Source organism: Erinaceus europaeus, chromosome 23, assembly GCF_950295315.1.
Source record: "Erinaceus europaeus chromosome 23, mEriEur2.1, whole genome shotgun sequence".
Lineage (NCBI taxonomy): Eukaryota > Metazoa > Chordata > Mammalia > Eulipotyphla > Erinaceidae > Erinaceus > Erinaceus europaeus.
The window spans coordinates 3,992,370-4,011,696 of record NC_080184.1 but is presented as its reverse complement, the minus strand read 5'-3'; the positions used below and the strand labels follow the sequence as shown (position 1 = coordinate 4,011,696).

The 19,327-nt window shown below is 52.7% G+C and overlaps 1 protein-coding gene across 1 annotated transcript in view; it reads right to left on the bottom strand.

Moving 5' to 3' along the window:
- Positions 1-19,327, bottom strand: part of INSR (insulin receptor) — a 137,706-nt gene that overhangs the window by 9,125 nt on the left and 109,254 nt on the right. The window contains 7 exon segments of the mRNA XM_060181625.1: positions 1,978-2,137; positions 4,129-4,239; positions 5,004-5,248; positions 6,862-6,929; positions 8,488-8,590; positions 10,548-10,707; positions 16,659-16,798. Coding sequence (XP_060037608.1) covers positions 1,978-2,137; positions 4,129-4,239; positions 5,004-5,248; positions 6,862-6,929; positions 8,488-8,590; positions 10,548-10,707; positions 16,659-16,798 — 987 coding nt within the window.

Sequence of the window (19,327 nt, the reverse complement as noted above, 5' to 3'; positions counted from 1 at the left end):
TGCATAGAGACAGAGAGAAATTGACAGGGGAGAGGGAAAGAGAGAGAGGGAGAGAGAGAGACACCAGCAGCCCTGTTTCACCACTCATGAAGCTTTCCCCCTGCAGGTGGGGAACTACGGGCTTGAACCTGGGTCCTTGTGTGCACTGTGATGTAAGCACACAATCAGGTGTGCCCCCACCTGGCCCCTCATTTCTTCCATTGTATTGGATAGGTCAGAAAGAAATTGAGAGAGGAGGGGGAGACAGAGAGAGAGAGAAAGACACCTGCAGACCTGCTTCACCGCTTGTGAAGTGACTCCCCCTGCAGATGGGAAGTGGGGGCTCAAACTGGGATCCTTGTGGGGTCCTTGCACTTAGTACTATGTGTGCTTAACCCAGCGTGCTACTGCCTGGCCCCTATTTTCTTGCTTTTGTTAAAAAAATAGATTTCATTTCTTTTTTCTATTATTACTACCTTTATTTGATAGAGACAGCCAGGTATCAAGAGGGAAGGGGGAGACGAGAGGAAAAGAAAAAGAATACCAGAAAATGGACAGACAGTGGCACATCTGGGTAAGTGTACACAGTACTAAGTTCAAACACCACGCAAGGATCTGGGTTTGAGACCGCCCCCACTCCCCACCTGCAGGGGGCTGCTTCACAAGTGATGAAGCAGGTCAGCAGGCTGTCTATCTTTTTCTCTTCCTCTCTACCCCACCATCCCTCTCAATTTCACTCTGACCTAATAAATGGGGAAAAAATGGCCATCGGGAGCAGTGGATGGCACCAAACCCCAATATAACCCCAGAAGCAAAAGACAGAGAGAGATAGAGACAGAGAGAGAGACCTGTAGCTCTGCTTCACCACTCACGAAATTTTCCTCCTGCAGGTGGAGACCAAGGGCTTGTACCCGGGTCCTCACACATTGTAACATGTGAGCTCAACCACCCTAATGTGCCACCACCCAGCCCCAATTTTATTTTTCTTAAATTGGATAGGACAGAGAGAAATGGAGAAGAGAAAGGGAGATAAACAAGAGAGACACCTTCAGCCCTGCTCCGCTGCTCAGGAAGCTTCCCCCCACCCCCGAAGGTGGGGACCTCAGGGGCTTGAACCCAGGTCCTTGTGCTTGGTACTGTGTGCACTCAACCAGGGGTAAATTTATTTTTTTTAATATTTCACTTTATTTATTTGATTTTTGATAGAGATAAACCGAGACGAAAGCTTTGGTGCTGTGGCCTTTCTCTCTCTCTGCTTGTCTCTACCTTAAAAAATTTTTTTAAAAAAAGGGAGTCGGGCGGTAGCAAAGTGGGTTAAGCACATGTGGCGCAAAGTGCAAGGAAAGGCGTAAGGATCCCAGTTCAGGCCCCTGACTCCCCACCCACGGGGGAGTCGCTTCACAGACAGTGAAGCAGGTCCGCAGGTGTCTGTCTTCCTCTCCCCTCTCTGTCTTCCCCTCCTCTCTCCATTTCTCTCTGTCCTATCCAACAACAATGACACTAATGACAATAAAACAATAAGGGCAACAAAAAGGAATAAATAAATATTAACAAAAAAAGTGGAGAAAGGGAATCAAGATACACATGATTTCTGGAAGCCAGAGAGATGGCTCAGAGTATACATGCAGTCTATATAAGAGGTCTTGGGCCAGGCGGTGGTGCACCTGGTTGAGCACACGTTACAATGCTCAAGGACCCGGGTTCGAGCCCCCAGTCCCCACCTTCAGGAGGAAAACTTCATGAGTGGTGAAGCAGAGCTGCAGGTGTCTCTCTGTCTCTCTCCCTCTGTATCTCCCCCTTCCCTCTGGATTTCTGGCTGTCTCCATCCAATAAATAAATAAACATTAAACAAAAGAGGCCTGGGGTTTGATTCCCTTGTCCCCTATGGACAAGTCGTGCTCTGCCTGTTCTCTTTTTGTCACGAAATAAATGAATAAATAAGTAAATCCCACTTGGCTTGGGCCCACCCCCCTCCACCTCCAGTCCCTCCATCCAGACCTCCAATTTTGACGGTGAAGTCGTGGGCTACCATGCAGTTGCGAGCCGCCAGGTCCCGGTGCACGAATTTCTTGGCATTGAGGTAGGCCATGCCATCGGCGATCTCTGCCGCCATCTGGATCATCTCTGGAAGGGTTGGCGGGGGTCGGCCTGGGTTATTCTGCAAAGACAGCATGTGAGTGTTAGTGGGTGGAGGAAGGTGGGATGAGCTGCAGTGGCGGATGGCGGCCAGCAGGGGGCACCTGGATTATTCAGAGGTGGACACAGTAGGTGTATATGGTGGAAGCTGGGCTCGGTTGCAGTGGCACCTGGCGGCCAGCAGGGGGAGCAGAGACAGCAGGTATATGTGGGGAAGCTGGGCTTAGGTGAAGTGGCGGCTGGCAGCCAGCAGGGGGAGCAGAGACAGCAGGTATATGTGGGGAAGCTCAGCTTAGATGCAGTGGCGGCTGGCGGCCAGCAGGGGGAGCAGAGACATCAGGTATATGTGGGGAAGCTCAGCTTAGATGCAGTGGCGGCTGGCGGCCAGCAGGGGGAGCAGAGACAGCAGGTCTACGTGGGGAAGCTGAGCTTAGAGGCAGTGGCGGATGGTGGCCAGCAGGGGCCCCCCCAGATCATTCTTGAGGTGGAGACAGCTGGGGAAGCTGGGCTCAGCTGTAGTGGTGGTCAGCAACCAGTAGGGGCAACCTAGGATAGTCTGTGATAGACATTTTGATATTAGAAAATCTATTGGTTTGGGAAGGGGAAAGATAGCATAATGGTTCTGCAAAAAGACCCTCATGCCTGAGGCTTTGAAGTCTCAAGTTCAGTCCCCCACACCATTATAAACCAGAGCTGAAATGCACTCTGGAAAAAAAAAATCTGTTGGTTTTACCTAAAGCCTCCATATTTACATGTCTGGTTGATGGTTACCAGATGCATTTGTTTGTCTAAAAATACCAGGAGGCCTGCCCAGTAAGAAAGACTCTTTTTTAAAAATTATCTTTATTTATTTATTGGATACAGACAGCCAGAAATCAAGAGGGGAGGGGATGATAGAGAGGGAGAAAGACAAAGAGACACCTGCAGCCCTGCTTCACTGCTCACAAAGCTTTCCTCCTGCAGGTGGGGACAGGGGGGCTCAAACCCGGGTCCCTGTGAATTGTAACGTGTGCGCTCAACCTGGTATACCACCACCCAGCCCCAAGGCTCTTCTTTCAATTATAACTCTTCTCCTTAAGACAGATTGTACAGAGCCTGTCAAGAGTTAACCATCAGCCCTCAGGCCTAGTGAGAATGCAAAAAATGCATTTATCTGTAACTCTGACATCCGGCTACTTCCTCAAAGAGTCTGGGACAGGGTGCACATAGATATCTGAAAATAAACAAATATCCCTCGGGGCTTCAGAGAATTTGCACCTGATGTAATGACATTCCGACAGAGACTATCATCATTAAGGTTTAACACATTCTTTTTTTTTTTGAAAGATACATTATTTTTATTTATTTATTCATTTTGACCAGAGTGCTGTTCAGCTCTGCTTTATGGGGGTCTTGGGGATTGAACCTGGGACCTTGAAGCCTCAGGTATGAAAGTCTCTTTGCAGAACCATGTTGCTCCTGAATTATGTCTTTACCCAAAAACATCTTTGATCTTCCTGTTTCTTTTGATGTGATGACATTTTTTTTTAATATTTATTTATTTATTTATTTTCCCTTTTGTTGCCCGTGTTGTGGTTATTGATGTCGTCATTGTTGGGGAGGACAGAGAGAAATGGAGAGAGATGGGGAAGACAGAGAGGGGGAGAGAAAGACAGACACCTGTAGACCTGCTTCACCGCCTGTGAAGCGACTCCCCTGCAGGTGGGGAGCCGGGGCTCGAACCGGGATCCTTTATGCCGGTCCTTGCGCTTTGCGCCACCTGCGCTTAACCCGCTGCGCTACCGCCCGACTCTCTAGATTCTTTGGATTGACTACATGGTGACTGAAGTGATTTGCTCTCAACCCCGGCGTCTTAAGGTCCCGGCACCTGGGTGAGGTTCTATACTGGCATAAGCAGGTCCGTGTGGGTGAGCTGGGCTCAGCTTCAAGGGGTGACGAGTGGGCAGCAACGTACACCCTGACCCCAACCTGAGACATCCCCCCAGCCCTCCCCCCACCCCCCCAGTAGCTCACCTCAGCCTCGGGGCGCAGTGAACGCAGGTAGCTCTTGAGGTCCCCGTGGACCATCAATTCCATGACCACCAGGGTGGGCTGGCCCTTGGAGACCACGCCCAGCAGACGCACCTGCAGGCCAGGGGGGAGGGGGAAAGGGGAGGGACCTGCTGTGACCATCTGTGGACTCTTCACTTCTGGGACCCATACGTCTGGCTGCCCCTCTTCTGCTCCCACCTCTGCCCTTCACTTCTGCCCCCCACCTCTGGGACCCTCACTTCTGGGTGACCCCACTTCTGCCCCCAATTGAGAACCCCCCCACTTTTTAGCTCCCCCCACATCTGCTCAACCACCTCTGGGACCCCCACTTCTGCCCCCACCAGAGACCCCCCACCTTTGGGCTTCCTCAACCTCTGCCCCCCACTTCTGGCTCCCACCTCTGCACCTATGGGCCCCACACCTTTGGGACCCCCCACTTCTGCCTCTCACGCCTGAGATCCCCCACTTCTGGGCTCCCTACTTCTGAGCCCCCCACCTGTGGGCTCCCTACCTCTGGGATGCCCCCATCTCTGCACCCCCACCTCTGGGCCCCCTCACCTCTGCCCCCAATTGAGACACCCCCACCTTTTGGCTCCCCCCACCTCTGCTCACCGACCTTTGGGACCCCCACTTCTACCCCCACCTGAGACCCTCACCTTTAGGATTCCCCCAACCTCTGCCCCCCACTTCTGGGTCTCCCCTCCTCTGGCTTCACCTGCGAGCTCCCCACCTCTGGGATCCCCCAACTCTGCGCCCCATCTCTTGAAACCCTCCACCTCTGCCTCCCATTTCTGCCCCCCACCTCTGGGATCCCCCCACCTCTGCGCCCTCTCCGGCTCCCCGCCTGCCCCGCTCACCACGTGGTGGCAGCAGAAGCCCTTCATGACCGAGGCCTCATTGAGGAACTCGATGCGCTCCCGCAGACTGGCCGCCTCGTTGACCGTCTTCACGGCCACGCGCGTCTCCGCCTCGCCCCGCACCACGCCGCGCGCGCGGCCCTCGTACACCATCCCGAACGAGCCCTGGCCCAGCTCCCGCAGCAGCACCACCTGCTCCCGCGCCACCTCCCACTCGTCAGGCACGTACACCGAGCAGGGGAACACTGCGGGGGTGGGGGGCTCGGGTCAGGGGGCCTGGGGACCCCAGGCAGCACCCAGGGGACCCCCAGCCCAGCACTCTAGGGAGCCCCAGGTCAGCACCCACAGGACCCCTAGCACCGCACTCGGGGGACCCCAGGCTGGTACCCAGAGACCCCCAGGCCCACACCCTAGGGAGCCCCAGGTCAGCACCTGGGGGACCTCCAGGCAGGACACCCAGCCCAGCACCCTGGGGACCCCCAGGCCAACACCCCCAGGACCCCTAGCGCCGCACTCGGGGAACCCCAGGTCAGCATCCGGGGACCCCCAGTCCAGCACCCTAGCAACCCCTAGGTCAGTACCTGGGGGACCCCAGGCAGGACATCCAACCCAGCACCCTAGGGAGCCCCAGGTCAGCACCTGAGGGACCCCCAGGCAGGACACCCAGCCCAGCACCCTGGGGACCCCCAGGCCCATACCCCCAGGACCCCTAGCCCTGCACTCGGGGGACCCCAGGCCAGTACCCGGGGACCCTCAGCCCAGCACCTGGGGACCCCCAGGCCAGCATCCCCAGGGCCCCTAGCCCGGCACTCGAGGAACCCCAAGTCAGCATCCGGGGACCCCCAGTTCAGCACTCTAGCGACTGCTAGGTCAGTACCTGGGGGACCTCCAGGCTGGATACACAGCCCAGCACCCAGGGGACCCCCCAATCAGGGCCCCCAGGCCAGCACCTTGGGGACCACCAGGCCAGTACCCAGGGACCCTCAGCTCAGCACCCTAGGGACCCCCAGGTCAGCACCTGGGGGACTCCCAGGTAGGACACCCAGCCTGGCATTCTGGGGACACCCAGGCCAGCACCCATGGACCACTAAGCCAGCACCTAGGGGACCCCCAGGCAGAACCCCCAAGACCCCCAGCCCAGCACCTGGGAGACCCCATGTAGCACCCTGGGGGACCACAGCCAATACCCAAGGACTTGGAGGAACCCCCCAGCCAGCACCCCAGGGACCTCCACACAGTACCCCAGGGGCCCCCAACCAGTACCCAGGGGGATCCCAGCCCAGCACCCAGGGGGACCTCCAGGCAGCACCCCAGGGGCACAGTCTGCACCCCGACACTCTGAGGGACACTACCCCTGCGCCCTGCTGCTATGGGGATTCCCACCCCCCAGCCCAGCACTTTACCACCATAGGGGCCCCTGCACCCACCCTCCTGAATTGACTCCCAGGGAGACACAGCACAGGGGTTCTGCAAAAAGACTCTCCTGCCTTAGGCTCTGAGGCCCCAGGTTCAATCCCCAGCTCACCAGCAGCCGGAGCTGAGCAGGGCTCTTGTGGGAAATAAAACAAAACAACTCCCACATATATAAAGAGCTTTTACAAATCAACAAGACAAAAAAAAAAAAGGCAGGGTCTGGGAGACAGCATAGGACTCTGCAAAGAGACTCATGCCTGGAGCTCTGAGGTCCCAGGTTCAGTCCCCAGCACCACCGTCAACCAGAGTTGAGCAGGGCTCTGGTAAAATTTAATAAAATAAAAAGAAAGAAAGAAAGAAAGAAAGAAAGAAAGAAAGAAAGAAAGAAAGAAAGACACTAGAGAGCAGGAACCTGGCTAGCCGCTGGGGAGGGGAAGGGTCTTACCATCACTGGTGCTGAGATACTCAGGGTTTGAGGAGGCATAGAGGGGTCCCAGTGGGCCATCAGGCTGCCTGAGAAAAGACAAGGGAGGTGTTTCTGGTGGGGGGAGTCTCTGGGACTCTGAAGGGGGGGGCTCTTGGAGGGGAAAGGGAGGGGACACTCACAGACCTTGCTAGGTTGTGAAGTCCAATCCTTCTCAGCATTAGTCACAAAATCTGGGGTTCAGGCTGTGTGGGGGAGACCCTTAAGTGTTGAGTGGAAGCTTGACAGACTTAAGATTTTCAGAAAGGGGCCACAGGGACCCCCACCTCCACGGCCCACCCCTAGAATTGAGGGCTGTGGTTGCTTAAAATGACTCATCCACAGCTGTCTGCAGTGACATTTTTCACTACACCCGACGTTCAGAGCTCAGGACGCTGGGCAGTGGTGCAACCTGTAGAGCTTACGTTACCATGCACAGGGACCAGGGTTCAAGCCCCAGCTCCCCACCTGCAGGGTGGAAGTTTCACCAGTGGTGAAGCAGTGCTATGGGTCTCTCTTTCTCTCTCTCTCCCCCTTTCTTCTCAATTTCTCTCAGTCTCCAAAATAAATAAGTTCCTTTTTTTATTTATTTATTCCCTTTTGTTGGCCTTGTTATTTTATTGTTGTGGTTATTATTGTTCTTGTTGATGTTGTCGTTGTTGGATAGGACAGAGAGAAATGGAGAGAAGAGGGAAGACAGAGAGGGGGAGAGAAAGAGAGACACCTGCAGACCTGTCTCACCACTTGTGAAGCGACTCCCCCTGCAGGTGGGGAGCCGGGGGCTGGAACCGGGATCCTTACTCCGGTCCTTGTGCTTTGCGCCACGTGCACTTAACCTATTGCGCTACCACCCGACTCCCAATAAATAAGTTCTTTAAAGTTACAGGATTTGGTGTATTGCACCAAAGTAAATGACTTTAGAGCGGGGGTTCATCATGGTTCTGCAAGGAGACTCTCATGCCTGAGGCTTCAAAGTCCCAGGTTCAAGCTCCCTCACCCCACCATGAACAGTACTCTGGGAAAGAAACACACACACACACACACACACAGAGAGGGGGGGGGGGGGGAATGACTGTGAGGTGGTGGTAGGGAAGTGCTCAAGTCCTGGAATATGATGGTGGAGGGGGGCTAGAGTGTCATAAAAATTGAAAATGTTGGGGGTCAGGCGGTAGCACAGCAGGTTAAGCGCAGGTGGCGCAAAGCACAAGGACCGGCATAAGGATCCCGGTTCGAGCCCCCGGCTCCCCACCTGCAGGGGAGTCGCTTCACAGGCAGTGAAGCAGGTCTGCAGGTATCTGTCTTTCTCTCCCCCTCTGTCTTCCCCTCCTCTCTCCGTTTCTCTCTGTCCTATCCAACAATAACGACATCAATAACAACAACAACTACAACAATAAAACAAAAAGGACAACAAAAGGGATAAGTAAATAGTCTTGAAATTTCCTAATTCTGCAATGCCACCCTCTGGCGGTAAAGATATAGAATAAAGGGACACAGGATTCTGTCTCTATCTGGGCAAAATATTTTTCCCTTCCTCAGAGGCAATTGTTACCCAACTCCCCCTCTCCAACCCCCCCACCACCTCCCCCTACCCCCAACTATCACCCTTACCTCTTTTTCAAGAACAGATAAATACTCCCGATCACAGCACTGAAGAGGAAGACGAAGATGAGAGGTCCGATGATGATCTTGGCAATGTTCGAGGGCACGTCTACTAAAACCGACAGAAAACACAACACGTCTTCACCAGCCTACAACTGGGACCCCACCTGCTTTGTACTCCCCCAACCCCAATTCTGACCCCTCCAGCCTTCCTGTTCCATGCCCAGGCCCCTGGTTCCTGGAAACACATAAAGACTTTGAAGAAACACCCCCCACAGCCCTGTCAAAATACAGACCCCTGGGGTAGAAAGGGGGGGCAGTGAGCTGAGAGGTCTGTATTCTGGGTGCACCTAGGAACCCCCCCTTCCAACCCCTGCTGTGACTGCCTGCCCCTCCCCTCCCCACCCCACCCCCAACCCACCAAGGTCAACAGGGAACTCGGTCTCACTCCTACAAGGCCCTGGCTCCCAGCAAGACACACTGCTGGTGGTTTCTTCAAAACCTTTGTTGGTTAAAAGATTTGTTCTTTTGGAGGCAGGGTGGTGGTGCACCTGGTTGAGGTCAGAGGTTTCAGAGGTTCTCATGAGCAAGGACCCGGGGTTCAAGCCCCCGACTCCCCATCTGCAGGGGGGGGGGGGAGTCGCTTCACAAGCAGTGAAGCAGGTCTGCCGGTGTCTATCTTTCAACCAAGGACTGAAATTCAGATCCTTGCGCTTAGTACTATGTGCACTTAAACAGGTGAACCACCACCCAGCCTGAGGGGGAGAAATATTAGGGGAAGATGACCAGAGGGCTCTGAACCCCAATTCCATCAGAATCCAGAGAAGAGGGAAAAAGGAAGGACATTTGGAAGTAGAAACTGGTGTAGGTGTGACTCAGAAAGGAAGAGGGGCCAGGTGGTGGTGTACCTGGCTGACCGCACACATTACAGTGCACAAGGATCCAGGTTCAAGCCTCCGGTCCCCACCCGCAGGGAGAAAGCTTCACGAGTGGTGAAGCAGGGTTGCATATGTCTCTCTGTCTCTCTGTCTCTGTCTCTCTCTCTCTAACTGCCCCTCCTCTCAATTTCTCTGTCTCCATCCAAAAATAAAAAAATGTTTTTTTAAAAAAGGCAGGACCATAGAAAAAATGCACAAAAATAGATAGATAGATATAAAAATAATAATCAAGGGGCTGAGTGGTGGCACACCTGGCTAAGTGCACACATTATAGTGCACAAGGACCCAGGTTCGAGCCCCTGGTCCCCACCTGCATAGGGAAAGCTTTGCAAGTGGTGAAGCAATGCTGCAGTGTTTCTCTGTCTTTCTCTCTCTCTGTCTCCCCCTTCCCTCTCAATTTCTGACTGTCTCTATCAAATAAAAAATAATAATAATAAAGTAATAATAGTCAACCCATCTCTGTGACCTTAGGAGAACCACCGCAGTTTCCAGTGGAGGGAATGGTGGGAATGGTGTGGAATTGTACCCTTCTAATCTTATAATTTCTGTAAATCAAAATTAAACCACCAACAAAAAGAAAGAGAGGGGGGTCGGGTGGTGGCACAGCGGGTTAAGCACATGTGGCGCAAAGTGTAAGGACCAGCGTGAGGATCCCAGCTGGAGCCCCTGGCTCCCCAACTGTGGGCGAGTCGCTTCACAGGCGGTGAAGCAGGTCTGCAGGTGTCTGTCTTTCTCTCCCCCTCTCTGTCTTCTGCTCTCTCCATTTCTCTGTCCTATCCAACAACAACAATATCAACAATAACAATAATAACCACAACAAGGCTACAACAACAAGGGCAACAAAAGGGGAAAAAAATGGCCTCCAGGAGCAGTGGATTCATGGTGCAGGCACTGAGCCCCAGCAATAACTCTGGAGGCAAAAAAAAAAAAAAAAATAGAGAGAGAGAAAAGAAAGCAGAGAAAGAAAGAAAGAATTAAAGAGAAAGGGAGAGAGAGAAAAAAGAAAGAAAGGATGAACAGACAGGTCCAGGGAGGACCAGTTCTGCACCTGGTCACACAGCACACGAAGCTCTAAGCTGCCTCCCGACCACCCTTCCCCAGTGACCCCTGGCTGGCTGGCTGGGAACTCACGGTAATCCGTCACATAAAAGTAGGTGGCTTCAGTCCAAGAGCCGTTACCCGCCAGGGAGGTGGCTCGAACCCGCACACTGTAGTTACCAGGCGGCAGCCCCCGCAGCCTGCAGCCCCCCTCCAGGGCATAGTGTTTTCGGGACACGCAGAGGTGCAGTTCCTGGTGAGACAGAGCAAGGGGGAGAGATGTAGGGAGTTGTGAGGATGTGGTTGAACATGGTGGGACCCCCCCCCATTGAAAGATGGGTTCCTGGGGGCACGACCACCCTATTAGTTTCTCTCTACCAGAGGTTGAGCAAGGAGGGGCATAACCCCTAGGATCTGTCCCCCTTATTAGTCTCCCCACCTCACAAGGACTACTCTGCACTCCCTGAAACAACAGCCCACTTCCTTGTCCCTAAACCAGCTGGTCTGCTTACTCACAGGTTACCTGAGTTCATCTCCTTAGATGGTATATGATCCATATGCCATTGTTCTACTCTGTCAAACGGTAACTCAAAGTTCCCTCCCTACTTCCCTACCTCCTCTGTTCCTTTGATCACACGTGATCCATCTTCTCTCTGCCCTCAGGACCCCTCTCTGTCTGCTGGTTATTGATAACCTTATTTCCTCTTTCCTTCAGCCCATTAAACCCCTTGCTCAACAGTTACTGGAAAAACCCTGGCCCTCCCCCGACCTCTTGCCTCCTTGACCATATGGTATAGACAATTTACTCCCCCCCTGCGACCCCTTAAAAACCCTGCTTTGCTGCTCAATAAACGGATTGTTCTCCAACACAGTCCCCTGGGTGATCTCACTAGCCACGGAAACTGAGAAAGACCCCATAAAGCTCACTCCGGCTGCCTCAGGACATATTCTCATAGGCACCCGCTTCTGGTGCACAACAGAAGCGGCCACGCCAGAGAATCTGTGCCCGAGAGAGGCCTCCCCACAAGAGCCCGGCAGAGAGTGGTGAAGGGGCAGCAGGGATCTCGGGCAGGGGTCTCCTCCAGGCAACTTGCAGCCAGAAGTGTGAATTTCTTCTTCAAGGCCAGAACCCATGTCACAGCTGTGAAAGTCACTCCAAGTCTTCCAAGGCAAGGACCGTGAATGATTCTGTCAGATTTAGCATCATCTCGTTGTGGGGGGGGGGACAGGCAAGAGGTGGCACAGACACTTGCGTGCACACACATTACAGTGCGCAAGGACCCAGGTTCAAGCCCCCAGTCCCCACCTGCAGGGGGAAAGCTTCACGAGTGGTGAAGCAGGGCTGCAGGTGTCTCTGTTTCTCTATCTCCTCCACCTCTCTCAATTTCTCTCTATCCTATCAAATCAAATAAAAAGAAAGAAAAAATATATATGGCCACCAGGAGTGGTGGACTTGTAGTGTGCCAACAATAACCCTGGTGGCAATTTAAAAAATTAAAAAAAAAAAAAAACAGTGGGGCAGATGGCAGTGGTATACTTGGTTGAATGTACATTACAATGCGCAAGGACCGGGTTTGAGTCCCTGGTCCTCACCTGCAGGGGGGAAGCTATGTAAATGGTGAAGCAGGGCTTCAGGTGTCTTTCTTTCTTTCTTTCTCTCTTTCTTTCTTTCTTCCTTAATCTCTTTCTTTCCTTCCTTCCTTTTATTCTTTTTGCCTTCAGGGTTATCGCTGGGGCTCAGTGTGTCTGCACTATGAATCCACTGTTCCTGTGGCCTTTTTTTTTTTCTTTTATCATTTCAATTTATTATATAGAAGAGAAATTGAGAGGGGAGGGGAAGATAGAAAGGGAGAGAGACAGAGAGACACTTGCAGACCTGCTTCACTGTTTGTGAAGTGACCCCCCACCCCCCCCAAAGGTGGAGAGCCAGGGACTTAAACAGGGATCCTTGCAAGGGTCTTTAGGCTTTGTAATATGTGTGTTTAACCCAGTGCGCCACAGCCTGGCCCCTTCGCTCTCCATTTCTATCTCTCCCGCTCCCCTCTCAATTTCTGTCTCTATCAAAAAGAAAAAAAGAAAAAGAAGGGGAGAGAGAAAAAGAAAAAAGTTTCCACCAAAAGTAATGGATTCATTCTGTCGACATTCCAAGCCTCAGTGGTAATAAGCTAGTAGCAAAAATAATAAAATAAAATGGGAGCTGGGGGGCAGGTGGTGGTGCATCTGGTTAAATGCACACATTACAGTGCATAAGGACCGGGGTTCAAGCCCCCAGTCCCCACCTGCACGAGGAAGCTTCATTGAGTGCTGAAGCAGGGCTGTAGGTGTTTCTCAGTCTCTCTCTCTCTCTCTCTTCCTCCCCCTCCTCTCTGAATTTCTGTCTCTATCCAATAATAAATTTTTCAAAAAAAATTAAAAATGGGATCCACTTGCATGCCCCAGTAGCCCAAACTGAAAGTTTGTAGGAATTAATCAGGGGATGAACTTTTGTGTATTTTGCTTTTAAATATTTTATTTATTTATTTATTTCCTTTTTGTTGCCCTTATTGTTTTTATTGTTGTTGTAGTTATTATTGTGGTTGTTATTAATGTTGTTATTGTTGGATAGGACAGAGAGAAATGGAGAGAGATGGGGAAGACATAGACAGGGAGAGAAATACAGACACCCGCAGACCTGCTTCACTGCCTGTGAAGCGACGCCCCTGCAGATGGGGAGCCAGGGGCTCCAGCCGGGATCCTCACGCTGGCCCTTGTGCTTTGCACCATGTGTGCTTAACCCGCTGCGCTACCATCCCTGTTCAGCTCTGGCTCACGCTGAGGATTGAACCTGGGACCTCAGACTTGCAGGTTGGAAAGTTTCTTTGCATCAATATTAGGCTGTCTCCCAACCAAGGAAGCTCCCTTATCTAGGAAGAAAAGTTAAGAGGAAGCACCCACCTTATCAGTCTCTGAATACTACAAGAATCAGGAGAAACAGACCCTGAAAACACTCGAAGCTTTAAGGAAACAGAGCCTACTCTCAGAAGACTAGAAATGGACCTACCCTATGACACTGCAATTCCTCTCCTGGGGATATACCCTAAGGAACCCAACACACCCATGCAAAAAGATCTGTGTAAACCTATGTTCTTAGCAGCACAATGTGTAATAGCCAAAACCTGAAAGCAACCCAGGGGTCCAACAACAGATGAGTGGCTGAGCAAATTGTGGTCTAGATACACAGCGGAATAGTACTCAGCTATTAAAAATAATAATTTCACCTTCTTCACCTCATCTTGCATAGAGCTTGAAGGAATCATGTGAAGTGAGATGAGCCAGAAAGAGAAGGATGAAGATGGGGTGATCTCACTCATGGACAGAAGTTGGGAAATAAGATCAGAAAGGGAAAACACAAAGCAGAACTTGGACTGGGTTTGGTGTATTATATCAAAGTAAAGGATCTGGAGTGTGTGTGGGGGGGGGGGGGAGGGGGGGCGGGGGCTTTTAGGTCCTGGTGCATGGTGGTGGAGGAGGACCAAAATGTTTTGCAGAAAAATGAGAAATTGTGTATACATGCCAACAACTATATATACCGTGAACCATTAGGAAAAAAACACAAAAAACCAAAGGGGAGTCGGACGATAGCCCAGCGGGTTAAGCGCACATGGCACAAAATGCAAGGACCGGCGTAAGGATCCCGGTTCCAGCTCCTGGCTCCCCACCTGCAGGGGAGTCGCTTCCCAGGCGGTGAAGCAGGTCTGCAGGTGTCTGTCTGTCTCTCCCCCTCTCTGTCTTCCCCTCCTCTCTCCATTTCTCTCTGTCCTATCCAACAATGACATCATCAATAATAACAATAAAACAACAAGGGCAACAAAAGGGAATAAATATTTAAAAATAGCTTTAAAAAAAAGAAAAAACAAACAAACAAAACTTATAAGCTTTAGAGAAAACTGACTTTGAAAATGACAAGAATCAGGAGAAACAAACATTGAAAAGAACAAGCTTCAGGCCAACGGCTTGAAACGCTCTGATACAAATCCAAGTTGGCTTTGTTGCCCATGGGGAAACGAGACTGGAGCTTGTCCAAGTTCCCATGCTTGTCATGTGACAATAATAATGATTAAAAAGAAAGAAAGAAAGAAAGAAAGTCAACAGTTCAGGCTGACCGGCCAGGCAAGGCAGCTTAAGTGCAAAGGTCCTTTGCTCAGAGCAGGCTGAGTCACCCAGTGAAAAGGGAGAAATAATTAGAAATAGAAATCCAAGGGAGTTGAGAAAACCAGGAACAGGAGGAGGAGAAGAAGAGGAGGAGGGAGGGGAGGGGGAAAAAATGATGCAATTGGCAAAACCATTTTCCCTCCCTCCTCTCAACATCAACAGAGTTTTCGACTGTTGTCACTCCAGTGGCCTTAGAAGCAATCACCTGCTCCTTCTGCCCCAGGGTTGGCTCATAAGCCAAACAAGCTGTACTCTCTGCATACAGAAAAGCAAAAATCACCAATCACCTGTTGCTCTGAGTTATAAAGGGGGAAAGTTGGTAACTGTATAAAAGGGTTTGAGGGGGCCGGGTGGTGGTGCACCTGGTTGAGCACACATGCTACAGTGCGCAGGGACCTAGGTTCGAGCCCCTGGTCCCCACCTGCAGGGGGGAAGCTTTGTGAGTGGTGAAGCAGGGCTGCAGGTGTCTCTCTGTCTCTCTCCCTCTCTGTCTCCCCCTTCCCTCTCAAGTTCTGACGGTCTATCCAATAAATAAATAAAGACAATAAAGACTGCTTCCTGCACAACCGCTTGGTGGGGTCCTGTCTCTCTGCCGGAGAATTGAATAACTGCTCCCCCCCAGGATTCAAACCCCAGCGCCACTTGGGTGCAGCATGGACCACAGCACTGGGGGAAGCTCCACGGATGGTGGAACAGTGAGAACTAGGGCCTCTCTTTCTCCTAGGCTCATACTATCATTTAATAAATTTTTATTATTATTATTATTATTATTATTTTATTTGCAGGGGGAAGGTTATCACCAAGGCTTCACCACTCTGGAACAGTGTTTTTTTGTTTTGTTTTTTGAGAAAGAGAGAGAGAGAGACAAATACAAAGTGGGGGAAAGACAGAGACACCAGAGAGGTAGAGCTTCCTCTAGTGCACTGGGGGCCGGGCTCAAACCCAGGGTATGCACATGGCAAAGCAGTGAGTATTTCATCTGCCTTAAATGTCATTTATAAAGGCATAAGAGGGTCTGGGCGGTGACATGCCCACTTGAGCTCACACATTAGCATGAACTAGGACCTGGGTTCAAGTCCCCAGCCCCCATCTTCAAGGGAAAGGCTTCACGAGCAGTGCAGCAGGCCTAAGGTCGTTCTCTCTCTCTCTCTCTCTCTCTTTCTCTCTCTCTCAATTTCTGGCTCCGTCCAAAATAAAATAAAAACAAGTTTTAAAAAGCATTTCAACTAAAAAAAAAAAAGGAAAGGAAAAGGGAAGTAAGGAAAGAAAGGAGTTGATAGATTAGCACTTCTGATCTGCTTCTCTGGAAAGTTCTGAATTAAGAGGGAGGCAGGAGGGAGGGCTGGGGAGACAGCACAGTGTTTCTGCAAAAGCCTCTCTTGCCTAAGGCTCTGAGGTCCCAGGTTCAATCCCCAGCACCACCATCAGTGAGAGCTGAGCAGGGCTCTGGTAAAAAATAAAAAAATCCCACATATGTAAAGAGGTCTGAGAAGTCAACAAGAAAGGGTAGGGGCAGGGAGATCGTAGTAGTGGTTCTGCAAAAAGATTCTCTTGCCTGAGGCTCTGAGATCCCTGGTTCAATCCCCTGCACCACCATCAGCCAGAGCTGACCAGGATTCTGGTCAGTCAGTCCCTCTCTCTTTCTCTCACTAAAATAAAATAAAAATAGTTAAGTGCTTGAAAAGGTAGCATAACGGAAAAAGACTCTCCTGCCTGAGGCTCTGAGTCCCCAGCTTCAATCCCCAGGACCACCATCAGTCAGAGCTGAGCAGGGCTCTTGTTGTACCCTCTCTCATAAAAACGAAGGAACGAATGAATAATGAATGCATGAATGAGTGAATGAATGCCTATATCTTTCCTGGGAATAGTTTTGAGCCCTGGCACCACATAGGAGTGCCACAACATATGGAGAGAGTGTGGTACTGTGGTCTCTCTCTCTCTCTGAAATAAAATATATTTATTTAAAAGGGGGAAAGGGAAGAGTACACTGGGAGTTGGGGGAAGGGGCCTTACCTCATCACCATAGCGCCGGTAAGTGACTTCATAGAGCACGATCAGCCCGTTGGGCTCCTTAGGCTCCTGCCACATGAGGTGAACCACGTTGTTCTCAAAGATCTCGTGGGTCACGGGTCCGACAATGTCATCCGCCTTGGCTGGTGGGGGCAGTGGTTAGAGAGAGAGGCCTGAAACCTGCGTATAGTGCCTCCTCCCCTCCTCGCTCACTCCGAGCTAGCTATGCAGCCTCTGGCCTGAAGAGCAACAGGGGAAACTCTCCTGCCTAAGGCTCTGAGGTCCCAGGTTCAATCCCCAGCACCACCATTAGCCAGAGCTGAGCAGGGCTCTGGTTTAAAAACAAAAAACAAAAAAAAAAATTTTTTTTAAATCCACATATGTAAACAGCTCTTCCAAATCAACAAGAAACAGGCAGGGAGACAGCATGGTGGTTCCGCAAAAAGACTTTCCTGTTTGAGGCTCTGAGTTCCCAGGTTCAAACCCCAGTACAGAGCTGAGCGGGGCTCTGGTGTGTGTGTCTGTCTCTGTCTCTCTCATATTAAAATTAATTGATTTAAGAAGTTAGGGAGGCCAGGAGATAGCCCATCTAATTGAACTACACCTTTTGCCAATGCACAGGGTTCAAGGCCCTTGGTACCACAGGGGTGTGTCAAGCACTGGGGCACCAGTAGAAGCTCTGGGTTCAGAATTTGATGTCTCTCCCTTTTCTCTGTCTCTCTGACACACACACACACACACACACACACCCTGTCTCCCTGAAGTTACAAGAGGAACAAATCAAAGGCTGATGCAAGCCAAGCCAGTCAGAGGTCACAGTCAGAGCTCACACATTACCATGTACAAGGACCCAGGTTCAAGCCCCCGTTTCCCACCTGCGGGGGGGGAGGGGCGGTAAGCTTCACAAGCAGTGAACCAGGGTTGCAAGTGTCTATCTCCCCCTTTTCTCTCAATTCCTGTCTTATCTAATAATTAAATAAGTAAACTTACAAAACATACATAGCGGTTGGGGGGAGGTCTTCTGTGCAGGCAGGGGCCCACCCAGCCTCTCTAGGGTCCCTGCACCGCACCCCCCCCACATGAGAAGCCCTCTCACACCCCGCCCCCCATCTGACAGCCCCTTTTGGGCCCGCACCCCCCCAGCACCACCATCCACCCTGCCCACATGCTGGCAAGGTCCTGGAACTAACATAGGCGGCCAGACTGAATCAGGGTTCCGCCCACATCTGGACATAGGCCCACCCACTTTCGGGCATAGTTCTGGCACTGAGGTCTGTGTCATGGCCCCGCCCCTGCCTACAGGCCCCGCCCACCTTTAAGCATGGTCCTGGAGCTGATGTAGGTGCCCCAAGATGCAGCATGCCCGCCCCCCCACTCACTGTGTGCCCCAAGCCCCATCCATCACCATGCACGGTCATGCCCATCCGCGTGCATATTTCACCCCTAGGCCCCACCCCTGAACTTGTGGCCCCGCCCACCATCGGCCACGGTCCTTGGGCTGACACAGGCACCCACACTACAGCATGGCCCTGCCTCCTGTTCCCAGGGCCCCGGCTACCTCCAGACAGGGCCCCGCCCACTACCAAGCAAGCCACGCCCACTTCAGGCATAGTTTGCTCTCGGACCCATGATCCCTCCCACCTTCGGGCCTGGTCACCATCAGACATGGTCCTGGAGCTCATGGGCCTGCCCCATACCCATCCACCTTCTGGCATGCCCGGGCTCATGGCCCCGCCCCGTACCTCTCCCACTTAGGGCATGCCCCGCCCCTGGGCTCATGGCCCCTCCCCACGCCCCTCCCACCTGACCTGCCCCGCCCATGGGCTCGTCACTGCCCCGTACCCCTCCCACCTAGCAGGCCCCGCCCCCAGGCTCATGGTACCGCCCCGTGTCCCTCCCACCTTCTGGCATGGCCCGCCCCCAGGCTCATGGCCTTGCCCCCATGCCCTTCCCACCTTCTGGCATGCCCCGCCCCATGGCTCATGGCCCCGCCCCTTACCCTCCCACCTTCTGCCATGCCCCGCCCCTGGGCTCATGGTCCCGCCCCTTACCCTCCCACCTTCTGCCATGCCCTTCCCATGGGCTCATGGCCTTGCCCCATGCCCCTCCCACCTTCTGGCATGCCCCGCCCCATGGCTCATGGCCCCGCCCATTGCCCTCCCACCTTCTGCCATGCCCCGCCCATGGGCTCATGGCCTTGCCCCATGCCCCTCCCACCTTCTGGCATGCCCCGCCCCATGGCTCATGGCCCCGCCCATTGCCCTCCCACCTTCTGCCATGCCCCGCCCATGGGCTCATGGCCTTGCCCCATGCCCCTCCCACCTTCTGACATGCCCCGCCCCCAGGCTCAAGGCCCTGCCCCATACCCCCATCCACCTTCTGGCATGCCCCGCCCCTGGGCTCATGACCCCGCCCAGTGTCCCTCCCACTTTATGGTATGCCCCGCCCCTGGGCTCATGGCCCTGCCCTGTGTCCCACCCACTTTCTGGCATGCCCCGCCCCCTGATCTCACGGCCCCGCCCTGTGTCCCTCCCACTTACTGGCATGCCCCGCCCCCTGAGCTCATGGCCCTGCCCCGTGACCCTCCCACCTGGCATGCCCCGCCCCTGGGCTCATGGCCCTGCCCACCGTGTCTGGAGCTCATGTAGGCACCCGGGCCCCGCCCACCTTCT